The sequence below is a fragment of the Salmo trutta genome, chromosome 21, assembly GCF_901001165.1.
Source record: "Salmo trutta chromosome 21, fSalTru1.1, whole genome shotgun sequence".
NCBI lineage: Eukaryota > Metazoa > Chordata > Actinopteri > Salmoniformes > Salmonidae > Salmo > Salmo trutta.
In genome coordinates, this window is record NC_042977.1 from 49,330,980 (window position 1) to 49,344,058 (window position 13,079).

General features: G+C 42.7%; 1 protein-coding gene across 1 annotated transcript in view; it reads right to left on the bottom strand.

Moving 5' to 3' along the window:
• The window catches only part of LOC115156484 (piezo-type mechanosensitive ion channel component 2-like), a 215,456-nt gene that overhangs the window by 29,038 nt on the left and 173,339 nt on the right, over window positions 1-13,079 (bottom strand). Inside the window, exons 42-51 of the mRNA XM_029703905.1 lie at window positions 12,319-12,501; window positions 10,733-11,042; window positions 6,500-6,629; window positions 6,250-6,397; window positions 4,915-5,129; window positions 4,510-4,668; window positions 3,304-3,451; window positions 2,468-2,656; window positions 1,947-2,042; window positions 1,661-1,830 (exon numbers count right to left, since the gene is read on the bottom strand). Of these exons, the coding sequence (XP_029559765.1) occupies window positions 1,661-1,830; window positions 1,947-2,042; window positions 2,468-2,656; window positions 3,304-3,451; window positions 4,510-4,668; window positions 4,915-5,129; window positions 6,250-6,397; window positions 6,500-6,629; window positions 10,733-11,042; window positions 12,319-12,501 (1,748 nt within the window). The remainder of the gene's footprint in view (window positions 1-1,660; window positions 1,831-1,946; window positions 2,043-2,467; window positions 2,657-3,303; window positions 3,452-4,509; window positions 4,669-4,914; window positions 5,130-6,249; window positions 6,398-6,499; window positions 6,630-10,732; window positions 11,043-12,318; window positions 12,502-13,079) is intronic.

The window sequence follows — 13,079 nt, forward strand, 5'->3', positions numbered from 1 at the left end:
ACTACACTACTCTACTTTACAGTGATGGGGGACTGTTCTTACTGCTGGATAGACCAAGCTACAGTGATGGGGGACTGTTCTTACTGCTGGATAGACCAAGCTACAGTGATGGGGGACTGTTCTTACCGTTGGATAGACCAAGCTACAGTGATGGGGAACTGTTACCGCTGGATAGACCAAGCTACAGTGATGGGGGACTGTTCTTACCACTGGATAGACCAAGCTACAGTGATGGGGACTGTTCTTACCGCTGGATAGACCAAGCTACAGTGATGGGGAACTGTTACCATTGGATAGACCAAGCTACAGTGATGGGGAACTGTTACCGTTGGATAGACCAAGCTACAGTGATGGGGGAACTGTTCTTACTGCTGGATAGACCAAGCTACAGTGATGGGGGAACTGTTCTTACCGCTGGATAGACCAAGCTACAGTGATGGGGAACTGTTACCGCTGTATAGACCAAGCTACAGTGATGGGGAACTGTTACCGCTGCATAGACCAAGCTACAGTGATGGGGGACTGTTCTTACCGCTGTATAGACCAAGCTACAGTGATGGGGAACTGTTACCATTGGATAGACCAAGCTACAGTGATGGGGGACTGTTACCGCTGGACAGACCAAGCTACAGTGATGGGGAACTGTTACCACTGGACAGACCAAGCTACAGTGATGGGGGACTGTTCTTACTGCTGGATAGACCAAGCTACAGTGATGGGGGACTGTTACCGCTGGACAGACCAAGCTACAGTGATGGGGAACTGTTACCACTGGACAGACCAAGCTACAGTGATGGGGGACTGTTCTTACTGCTGGATAGACCAAGCTACAGTGATGGGGGACTGTTCTTACCGTTGGATAGACCAAGCTACAGTGATGGGGAACTGTTACCGTTGGATAGACCAAGCTACAGTGATGGGGAACTGTTCTTACCACTGTATAGACCAAGCTACAGTGATGGGGAACTGTTCTTACCGCTGGATAGACCAAGCTACAGTGATGGGGGACTGTTACCGCTGGATAGACCAAGCTACAGTGATGGGGGACTGTTACCGCTGGATAGACCAAGCTACAGTGATGGGGAACTGTTACCGTTGGATAGACCAAGCTACAGTGATGGGGGAACTGTTCTTACCGCTGGATAGACCAAGCAACAGTGATGGGGAACTGTTACCGCTGGATAGACCAAGCTACAGTGATGGGGGACTGTTCTTACCGCTGGATAGACCAAGCTACAGTGATGGGGGACTGTTCTTACTGTTGGACAGACCAAGCTACAGTGATGGGGAACTGTTACCGCTGTATAGACCAAGCTACAGTGATGGGGGACTGTTACCGTTGGATAGACCAAGCTACAGTGATGGGGAACTGTTACCGTTGGATAGACCAAGCTACAGTGATGGGGAACTGTTACCGTTGGATAGACCAAGCTACAGTGATGGGGGAACTGTTACCGTTGGATAGACCAAGCTACAGTGATGGGGGAACTGTTCTTACCGCTGGATAGACCAAGCTACAGTGATGGGGGACTGTTACCGCTGGATAGACCAAGCTACAGTGATGGGGGACTGTTCTTACCGCTGGATAGACCAAGCTACAGTGATGGGGAACTGTTACCGTTGGATAGACCAAGCTACAGTGATGGGGGACTGTTCTTACCGCTGGATAGACCAAGCTACAGTGATGGGGAACTGTTCTTTGGAGCTAAGCATCTTCATGATGTTTGTTCTACTGGGAGGACTGATGGTCCACAGACTGTTAGAGCTGCCCTCCAACTCAGCGATGGTTAGATCCTCTGGCACGTAGGATTCCAACCACTGCATCGCTACCTGTACAGAGGAGGGGAGGGACGAGAACAATGGAGATTTACCCTACGCTCGGCCCACCAACCCAGTGAGACAACACACATAGTGGTCGCATAAAATACTTGTAACCGTGAACTTACAGGGTCGCTGAGGTATGACCTCATGAAGGTGCCATGGAATTCATGGCTGGAGACTTCTCTGAGCTGGTTCTGCTGAGCACTCATTGTGAAGATGGGCTGGAAAAGATGGACTTAGTTAGAGGACTTATCTCTGAACTGTTTTAGCATGGACAGGTGGCTATAAATCACCAATATTAGCTTTACACTTACAAGAATAATAATAATAATAAGTAAATTGACTACTTCACAATGGAGGTTGATTCAATCGTGGGTGCTGTCACAAACGCCACAATGGCACAGCTACAAAGATGAATTCTCTAACTATCTCTATGGGCTGGGGAAACACAATATAGGATGTAATCTACAGAACAGCAGGTCACCAAACAGGTTGGGTCAATTGCAATGTACCCATAAGGCACAACTAATGTCCTAATAGACTGGACTGTCTGTCTGACTGATGGACAGACGGACGGACGGATTAATCTCGAACCCGATCAACCGATGGACCTATCAGTAGTAGAGCCTTAGTTCTGTTACAGTACCTGGAACCCGGCCAGGGTGATGGAGAAAGAGACGTCCAGTGGTCTGTTGACCACCCCCACCACAGATTTGACCAGAGACATGAAGAGTAGAGGGAACCAGATGATACAGATCAGAAGCATGACGATCATCCCTCCCATCCCATACTTCACCACCGGCTTCTTCGCTTGGCCCCGCGGCTGGGGGTATCTCTGGAGGGGAGGGGGGAGAGGAGGACTATAGTTATGGACTGAGGATACCACTGGAGAGGAGAGGAGAGGAGGACTATAGTTATGGACTGAGGGTACCACTGGAGAGGAGAGGACTATAGTTATGGACTGAGGATACCACTGGAGAGGAGAGGAGGACTATAGTTATGGACTGAGGATACCACTGGAGAGGAGAGGAGGACTATAGTTATGGACTGAGGGTACCTCTGAAATGGCACCCTTGTTCCTATAAAGTGACCAGGGCCCAAATAGTCCATATGCAATATGGTGCCAATGGGTCCTGGTCTAAAGTAGTGCACTATATAGGGAATATGGTGCCATTTGGGACGCATCCATGATGAGTGGATTGTATCCTCTCCTGTCCATGGTTATCTGGGTAATCTTGCCTTAGACCTGAAGACCTGAAGTCTAAACTCCCAGAGCTAAAGTTTAAATTCAATCTCACTTTGCAACACAAATGCAGCTTGTGGAAAAATATATATTTAAAAAATAAACAGAAGGCTGTGGGCCTTCTTAAGCTTTAGCTGAGTGGGCTACGCTAACACATTCTCGTGACGCAAGTGGGCAGAGTTCGTGTTCGAACCCTGTTGGTCCCACAGACACATGAACAAGAAGGATACACAACCTACTCTCTCTGACTCCCTCCAGCACTTGAGGACGAAGATGTGAGCGTAGATGTCTTCCACGCAGATCCAGGAGGATAAGGACAGGGAGGTGTCGGTCCAGACCCAGTCCATCACCGCACGCAGCTCAGTCAGGAACGGGATCAAACGGAACCTGGAAGTGGAACGCACACAAACACACCTGTGTTGTGACACTGGCTCTCAAAAATCACAGCCTATTTCTCATATACAGTATAATTGTGACTTGAGTCCAAGTCAAGTCGGATTCCTGGACTCAAGTACTACAACACTGGGCCACACTATAAAGGGAATAGAGAGTCATTTGAGACTTACAACACTGTACAACAGTGATATACTACTGTATGTTGAATGTCCTACTACATCCTACAGTGTCCTAACTCAATGTTTATCAAACTTGGGTCCTCGCGAAGGTAATGCAGGGAACCTGACCAGGTTCCAGGTTCCCTGCTACAACAGATTGAATGAATTTGGCCAATGGGGGTCTGTGGAACAAGTTTAGAGCAGAGGTTCCCAAACTTTTTCACTCAGGCCCCCCCTTTCCATCATTGGGTAACATCCCGACCCCCCCATCCCACACCACGTCTATTTCTATGGGTACAAGCACTGTTCATGACAGGAACTGTTCACTCCTCTCTTGTTGCCAGAGATAATATTTTGCAGGTTTAAAGCTTATTTCCCCCAATTCTACACATTTTGTCATACGGCGCAGAGAACATTTTGAAGTTTTAAAACAAATTTTCTTACAATTCTATATACATTTTGCCATGTCTAATGTGTATTCATTTGCTATTTGAGTGACTCAAACATTGAAACAATATCTATCGGCTTAAAAAAAAAAAGAACTGAAATGGCCTAGTTGATCTGGACATTTCTGACAAGTTATAAATAGTTCTCTAAGTTATAAATTAGCTTTTACATCGCAAGAAATTCTCAGTCCGGCCATGCTCTACAGTAGTCATAGTAAAAGTCCTTGCATGTTATTATTTTTTTTTATTGCATTCTAAAGTCTGAGTTGTGTTCTGATTTTGAGGGTTCCCTGATGAATTTGCTTTCACAAATTCAGGTCTGTGGCCCCCAAAATACAGTTGGGGAACCCCCTTGTCCTAACTCACCTTTGAAACAGGAAGAGGTTGGCGTAGTTGGTCTGTGGCCCCCAAAATAAAGTTGGGGAACCCCCTTGTCCTAACTCACCCTTGAAACAGGAAGAGGTTGGCGTAATTGTAGCTCTTGGTGAGGAAGTTACCCAGGACTCTGGTGGGGTAGCCACAGCGGATCTGATAGGCTGACAGTCCAAAGTAGATACACTTGATACAGTACCATAGCTTGGCTACTGTGTTCTCATTGAAACGCCTGCGAAGTGGACAGAGGTATAAATACTGTTAAGCAAGGTTACTAATGATAAACACAGTTACTAATGACAAACACTGCTACTAATGATACATCCTTAATCAATCACGAGGCCCCTACCCCCCCTTAGGGAGAACTGAAAGAATTGGATATGTTTACAAAATTAACTAATTCAACAACTAATTCATTAATAAATCAACCAATAAATCAGATGAATTAACTAATTAACTCCATAACGTGAGTATTAACCTCTCAGTGACTCCCGGTAGGATGAAGAACATCCAGAAGTGTATCCCGAACACCAGGGCCACCTGGAAGATGACTTTCCCCAGCACTGTCTTCTTGAGGTACAGGGCCCGGTCTACCACCATGGTCCCAAACTGGATCAGAACCATCACCAGGAAGGCTCCGGGAACCTGGTCCTCCGACAGGGACGACGTGATGTCTGCTCCCGCGGAGTGTTTCTGACAGATAAGAAAATATAAGGTAAGTGGGTTAGAGTTAGAGGACAGTACATACCCCAACAGGAGACTAGACATACCCCAAAATAGACTAGACATAACCCTAAAAGAGACTAGACATTCCCCAACAGAGACTAGACATTCCCCAACAGAGACCAGACTAGATATACCCCAACAGAGACCAGACATACCCCAACAGAGACTAGACTAGATATACCCCAACAGAGACCAGACATAACCCCAACAGAGACTAGACTAGATATACCCCAACAGAGACCAGACATACCCCAACAGAGACTAGACTAGACATACCCCAACAGAGACTAGACATTCCCCAACAGAGACTAGACTAGACATACCCCAAGAGAGACTAGACTAGACATACCCCAACAGAGACTAGACATTCCCCAACAGAGACTAGACATTCCCCAACAGAGACTAGACATTCCCCAACAGAGACTAGACATACCCCAACAGAGACTAAACATACCCCAACAGAGACTAGACTAGACATACCCCAACAGAGACTAGACATACCCCAACAGAGACTAGACATTCCCCAACAGAGACTAGACATACCCCAACAGAGACTAAACATACCCCAACAGAGACTAGACTAGACATACCCCAAAGAGACTAGACATACCCCAAAGAGACTAGACATACCCCAACAGAGACTAGACATACCCCAACAGAGACTAGACTAGACATACCCCAACAGAGACTAGACATTCCCCAACAGAGACTAGACTAGACATACCCCAACAGAGACTAGACATACCCCAACAGAGACTAGACTAGACATACCCCTAAATAAACTAGACTAGACATACCCCAACAGAGACTAGACATACTCCAAAACTTGGATTAGCTAACACAACATGCCATTGGAACACAGGAGTGATGGTTGCTGATAATGGGCCTCTGTACGCCTATGTAGATATTCCATAAAAAATCTGCCGTTTCCAGCTACAATAGTCATTTACAACATTAACAATGTCTACACTGTATTTCTGATCAATTTGATGTTATTTTAATAGACAAAAAAAAACAAGACATTTCTAAGTGGCATCAAACTTTTGAACGGTAGTGTACGTAGCCCAAAAGAGACCAGCATACGTACCCCAAAAGCAGAGAAGCCGAAGACGATGATGATGAAGTCGATGGTGTCGGCCAGGAACATGAGAACATAGACGTCTGTTACAGCGCTGTACTCTGGATGGACCAGGTTGTAGAAGAACTGACGGATGGGCAGGTACACCTCCATGGTCCTGGAGAGACAACCAACCAACTAATCAGTCAATCAATCAACCAATCAACCAACTAATCAGTCAATCAATCAACCAATCAATCATTCAACCAGTCAATCCCACCTTTTGATAGTGAAGGTCTTGGCTTTGATCATCTGTTCTCTGAGTTTCTCCTTCATCAGCTGTTTCTTAGTCTTCTGCTGCACTGACTCGCTCCCGTCTCTATGGCTACTGTTCCTGGAGTTAGTGCTGCCTGGGGAAACCATGGCAATGAATGTTACAACCCTATTGTACTGTACGTAAAGTAAGTTAGTAGTAAAGTAAAGTAAGTTAGTGGCAAAGTAAAGTAAGTTAGTAGTAAAGTTAAGTAAAAATAAGTTAGTGGCTAAGTAAAGTAAGTTAGTAGTAAAGTAAAGTAAAGTAAGGTAGTGGCTAAGTAAAGTAAGATAGTAGTAAAGTAAAGTAAAGTAAGGTAGTGGCTAAGTAAAGTAAGATAGTAGTAAAGTAAAGTAAGTTAGTGGCAAAGTAAAGTAAGATAGTGGGTAAATAAAGTAATTAGCATTGTAAAGTAAAGTAAACTAAAGTAAAGTAAATAGCTAACTAAAGTACAGTAAATTAAATAGCTAAGTAATGTATAGTAAAGCAAATAGCTAAGAAAAGTAAAGCAAATTAAGTAGATAAGTAAAGTACAGTAAAGTAAACTAAAGTAAACTTCGCTCTAACAATGAAAATAAATAGTGTGAAATCTGTTGTGAAATGTATTTGAATGTTTTTTAAATTGTATAACTGCCTTAATTTTGCCTTGGCAGCAGCTAATGAGGATCAATAATAAATACAAATACAAAATACAAATTTTACATAGGAGAGCTGCTTTCTTCTCCTGTTCCGAACTAGTGTGGCATGAAAAAAATAATTCCTGTCCTTGTTATGAAATTACACCTTTACGCTGTTGATGTAAAAATGACCAAATGTACTGACTGTTTAAAGCAGAACTGCCAAATATATTTCGTACGGAGAAATTGGCAATCGAAAAGTCCCAATCAGCAGTTAGATGTGCACCAATTGGTAGACGGGTGGGGGAAAAAAGCAGACATTGAATATCCCTTTGAGCATGGTGAAGTTATTAATTACACTTTGGATGGTGTATCAATACACCCAGTCACTACAAAGATACAGGCATCCTTCCTAACACAGTTGCCGGAGAGGAAGGAAACCGCTCAGGGATTTCACCATGAGGCCAATGGTGACTTTAAAACAGTTAAATGGCTGTGATTGGAGAAAACTGAGCATGGATCAACAACATTGTAGTTACTCCACAATACTAACCTAAATGACAGAGTGAAAAGAAGGAAAGCTTTACAGAATAAAAATATTCCAAAACAAGCATCCTGTTTGCAACAAGGCACTAAAGTAATACTGCAAAAAAATTGGCAAAGAAAGGAACTTTAAATACTGAATACAAAGCGTTATGTTTGGGGCAAATCCAACAACAAATCATTGAGTACCACTCTTCATATGTTCAAGCATGGTGGTGACTGCATCATGTTATGGGTATGCTTGTCATCGGCAAGGACTGGGGAGTTTTTTTAGGAGAAAAATAAACGAATAGACCTAAGAACAGGCAAAATCCTCGCGAAAACCTGGTTCAGTCTGCTTTCCAACAGACACTGGGAGACAAATTCACCTTTCAGCAGGACAATAACCCAAAACACAAGGCCAAATATACACTGGTGTTGCTTACCAAGAAGACAGAGAATCTTCCAAGATGGCATTGACTGTTCCTTAGTGGTCTAGCTACGGTTTTTACTTAAATCGGCTTGAAAATCTATGGCAAGACTTGAAAATGGCTGTCTAGCAACCAACTTGACAGAGATGGAAGAATTTGAAAAATAATATTATACAATCCATGTATTAGAGATTTACCCAGAAATACGATGCCAAAGGTGATTCTAACTTGTATTGACACTCGGGTGTGAACACTTACAGTACCAGTCAAAAGTTTGGACACACCTAGTCATTCAAGGGTTTTTCTTTATTTTGACTATTTTCTACATTGTAGAATAATAGTGAAGACATCAAAACTATGAAATAAAACATATGGAATCATGTAGTAACTGCATCTGGGTCTTAGCCTGAGCCGTGATAGAAAGGCGGCAATTCTACAGCACACAGGAGGGCCTGTTGTCCGGACCTCTGGCAGTCTCTATGGGTGTGCCACAGGGTTCAATTCTCGGGCCGACTCTCTTCTCTGTATACATGAATGATGTTGCTCTTGCTGCTGGTGATTCTCTGATCCGCCTCTATGCAGACGACACCATTCTGTATACTTCTGGCCCTTCTTTGGACACTGTGTTAACTAACCTCCAGACGAGCTTCAATGCCATTCAACTCTCCTTCCGTGGTCTCCAACTGCTCTTAAACGCAAGTAAAACTAAATGCATGCTATTCAATCGATCACTGCCTGCACCTGCCCGCCTGTCCAGCATCACTACTCTGGACGGTTCTGAATTAGAATACGTGGACAACTACAAATACCTGGGTGTCTGGTTAGACTGTAAACTCTCCTTCCAGACTCACATTAAGCATCTCCAATCCAAAATTAAATCTAGAATCGGCTTCCTATATTGGAACAAAGCATCCTTCACTCATGATGCCAAACATACCCTCGTAAAACTGACCACCCTACCGATCCTCAACTTCGGTATTGTCGTCTATAAAATAGCCTCAAACACTCTACTCAACAAATTGGATGCAGTCTATCACAGTGCCATCCGTTTTGTCACCAAAGCCCCATATACTACCCACCATTGCTGTACGCTCTCGTTGGTTGGCCCTCGCTTCATACTCGTCGCCAAACCCACTGGCTCCAGGTCATCTATAAGTCTCTGCTAGGTAAAGCCCCGCCTTATCTCAGCTCACTGGTCACCATAGCAGCACCCACTCGTAGCACGCGCTCCAGCAGGTATATCTCACTGGTCACCCCCAAAGCCAATTCCTCCTTTGGTCGTCTTTCCTTCCAGTTCTCTGCTGCCAATGACTGGAACAAACTGCAAAAATCTCTGAAGCTGGAGACTCATATCTCCCTCACTAGCTTTAAGCACCAGCTGTCAGAGCAGCTCACAGATCACTGCACCTGTACATAGCCCATCTGTAAACAGCCCATCTATCTACCTACCTCATCTCCATACTGTATTTATTTATTTATCTTGCTCCTTTGCACCCCAGTATCTCTACTTGCACATTCATCTTCTGCACATCTACCATTCCAGTGTTTAATTGCTATATTGTAATTACTTCGCCACCATGGCCTATTTATTGCCTTGACTTACCTCATTTGCAATCTCTGTATATAGACTTTTTGTTTTCTTTTGTTCTGCTGTATTATTGACTGTATGTTTTGTTTATTCCATGTGCAACTCTGTGTTGTTGTATGTCGAATTGCTATGCTTTATCTTGGCCAGGTCGCAGTTGCAAATGAGAACTTGTTCTCAACTAGACTACCTGGTTAAATAAACGTGAAATATATATTTTTTAAAGTATCCAACGCGGGAGAAAGCGCATATATTATAAAATAATATTCGATTTATTAGTGTTTGCACCGTTATTTTTATATAATATAACCATATTCAATTTCAGTATCAAATGTCTTAGAGTGATGGACTGTGCCACCCCTGTGATATCTCCGCAATGGTTTAGTCCACTGAGACAGGAGCCAATCAGACAGTTGTCTTGGGCACCATGAAAAAAAGAAAAAGTATTACATGTGACTGCTGGACTAAGGAAATGTCGTTTCAAACAGTGGACCAGTGGACTGAACGAGGTCATCCCTTCTACGCACACAGTTGTTATCCGCCGGGAAAGTTTGATAAACTGAAAGACAGGACGCAGCAATTCGGTCACAACAGGTAGAGGTTGTGGGTTCGATTCCCACGGGGGACCAGTACGGTGAAGAATTTTTTTTTTATGAAATGTATGCATTCACTACTGTAAGTCGCTCTGGATAAGAGCGTCTGCTAAAATGACTAAAATGTAAAATGTAAAATGTATTTTTGGAACAAGGCAGCAAAAAAATTACATGAGTAAAAATTTGTTTTTTTTTAAACGTTAGTAGTCACGGCGATTTGTGACGGTTGAATAGTTTTTGTTATCGATGAGTTATTTGGATCGGTTTGGGCTCCCGCAGACCCACCCACCCACTCACATTTCAACCAGGGACAGATCAGGTAAATCCTTACATCCCTGCTAAGTAAGGTATGGAGCTTTATTAAAATAAAGTAAATCGTAAAGTACTGTAAAGTACTGTAAAGTACTGTAAAGTAAAGGCTAAATCAAGTCAAGTCAAATAGTTTTCCTGACCTCTCTTGGAGCGTACAGAGTGGACTGAGCGGTGGGAAATATGAGACCCTCCACTGGAGCTCTTCCTTCTCTGGTACGTCTGCTGCTGTTGCTGGGGGTAGTGCACGGGGACGTGCACAGAGTCCATGGAGGTGCCCATGCCCAGATTTATAGACCTGAGGGTCTGTGTGGACCCCTTTCTCTCGCGGGGGGTGGAAGAGACGGGAGTGGCCTCCCTCTCCCTCCTCTCATCGTCCTCTGACTCAGTGTCCCGGTGGAGTATCTCCTTCTTGGTGTCTTTAAGGTTGTCTTCGTCCCATAGACCATGACACTACGGCAGGACAGTACAAAGAAGAGACACAAGGATAATGCTCTGTATCAAAAACCAAGTGGCGGCAGGTAGAGGAGAGGAAAGGTATGAATGAACTTTGAACAAACCAAACGATTGCATTGTTTTAAGAGTTGTAAGCAATGACTCTCGATCGCATCAATCGGCTAACCAACATCACAACATGATAGTTCATTATGAACACAATACAAAAATCATCTATACTATACACCACACTATACACTATACAATAAAATCATCTATACTATACAATGCTCTATACTATACACTATACATTCCACTATACTATACAATTCACTATACCATACACTATACAATCACTATACTATACAATCCACTATACAATTACTATACCATACACTATACAATTACTATACTATACACTATACAATCCACTATACATTATACAATCACTATACTATACACTATACACATACAAATACTATACACTGTACTATACACTATACAATACAAACCAATATACTATACACTACACACTACAATCCACTATACACTATACACCATACTATACACTATACAATCACTATACTATACACTATACAATACAAACCAATATACTATCCACTATACAATACACTATACACTATACAATACACTGTAAACCATACTATACACTATACTATGCATCATACTATACAACACACTATACTATACACTCGACAATCCACAATACACTATACTATACAATCCACTATACTACACACAATACACTGCACTATGCACTATACTATACACTATACAATCCCCCATACTATACTATACTATAATATAGACTACACAATCCACTGCACTGTACACTATACAATCCACTATACTGTACACTATACTATACAATCCACTATACTATACAATATATAATACACTATATACTATATCTTATATAATACACTATACTTTATATAATACACTATACCTTATATAATACACTATACCTTATATAATACACTATACCTTATATAATACACTATACCTTATATAATACACTATACCTTATATAATACACTATACCTTATATAATACACTATACCTTATATAATACACTATACCTTATATAATACACTATACAATACATTCATACAATAAACTCAAAATCTAAATAACAGGAAGTATCCCGTATCCCGTATTCAGTAGGAGTGCTGATCTCGGATCAGAACCTCCCCTGTCCATGTAATCTTATTCACTACAATCTAAAAAGGTTAAACTGATCCTAGGTCAGAACTCTTTCTCTGAGACGTACCTTCAGGATGGACCTGTGGAAGAAGAGCGCCAGAAGCTGTATGAGGTCATAGACCACGTATCCATCTTTCTTCTCCACTCCGATGATGTTGGGAGGGTGGTAGGGTTTTTTCACGTCCACCTTCGGGTTCTGGTTGAAGGGAAAAAAGCCAAACTGGAAGAAATACTTGATGACGATGGTGACCTAGGAGGGAAGATATAAAACAGGCAGTAATGTCATTATAGAGGAATTATTAATGTTAATATGACAGACCGTCAACATCAAATCAAGGTGAGGATGTATGTTTCATTCTGACCGGCGTCAGTCAGACGTTTTAATCAGTGTCAGAATGTAACATGAAACAACAATTCCAACACATAGGATTGCAAAGTCATTAAGAACTTCCTAGAATCAGTACGACACAGACTGACACAGCCTCCAAACCAAAACATTATCCTCCAGCTAGAAACTTCCTAGAATCAGTACAGCACAGACTGACACAGCCTCCAAACCAAAACATTATCCTCCAGCTGGAAACCTCCTAGAATCAGTACAGCACAGACTGACACAGCCTCCAAACCAAAACATTATCCTCCAGCTAGAAACTTCCTAGAATCAGTACAGCACAGACTGACACAGCCTCCAAACCAAAACATTATCCTCCAGCTGGAAACCTCCTAGAATCAGTACAGCACACAGACTGACACAGCCTCCAAACCAAAACATTATCCTCCAGCTGGAAACCTCCTAGAATCAGTACAGCACAGACTGACACAGCCTCC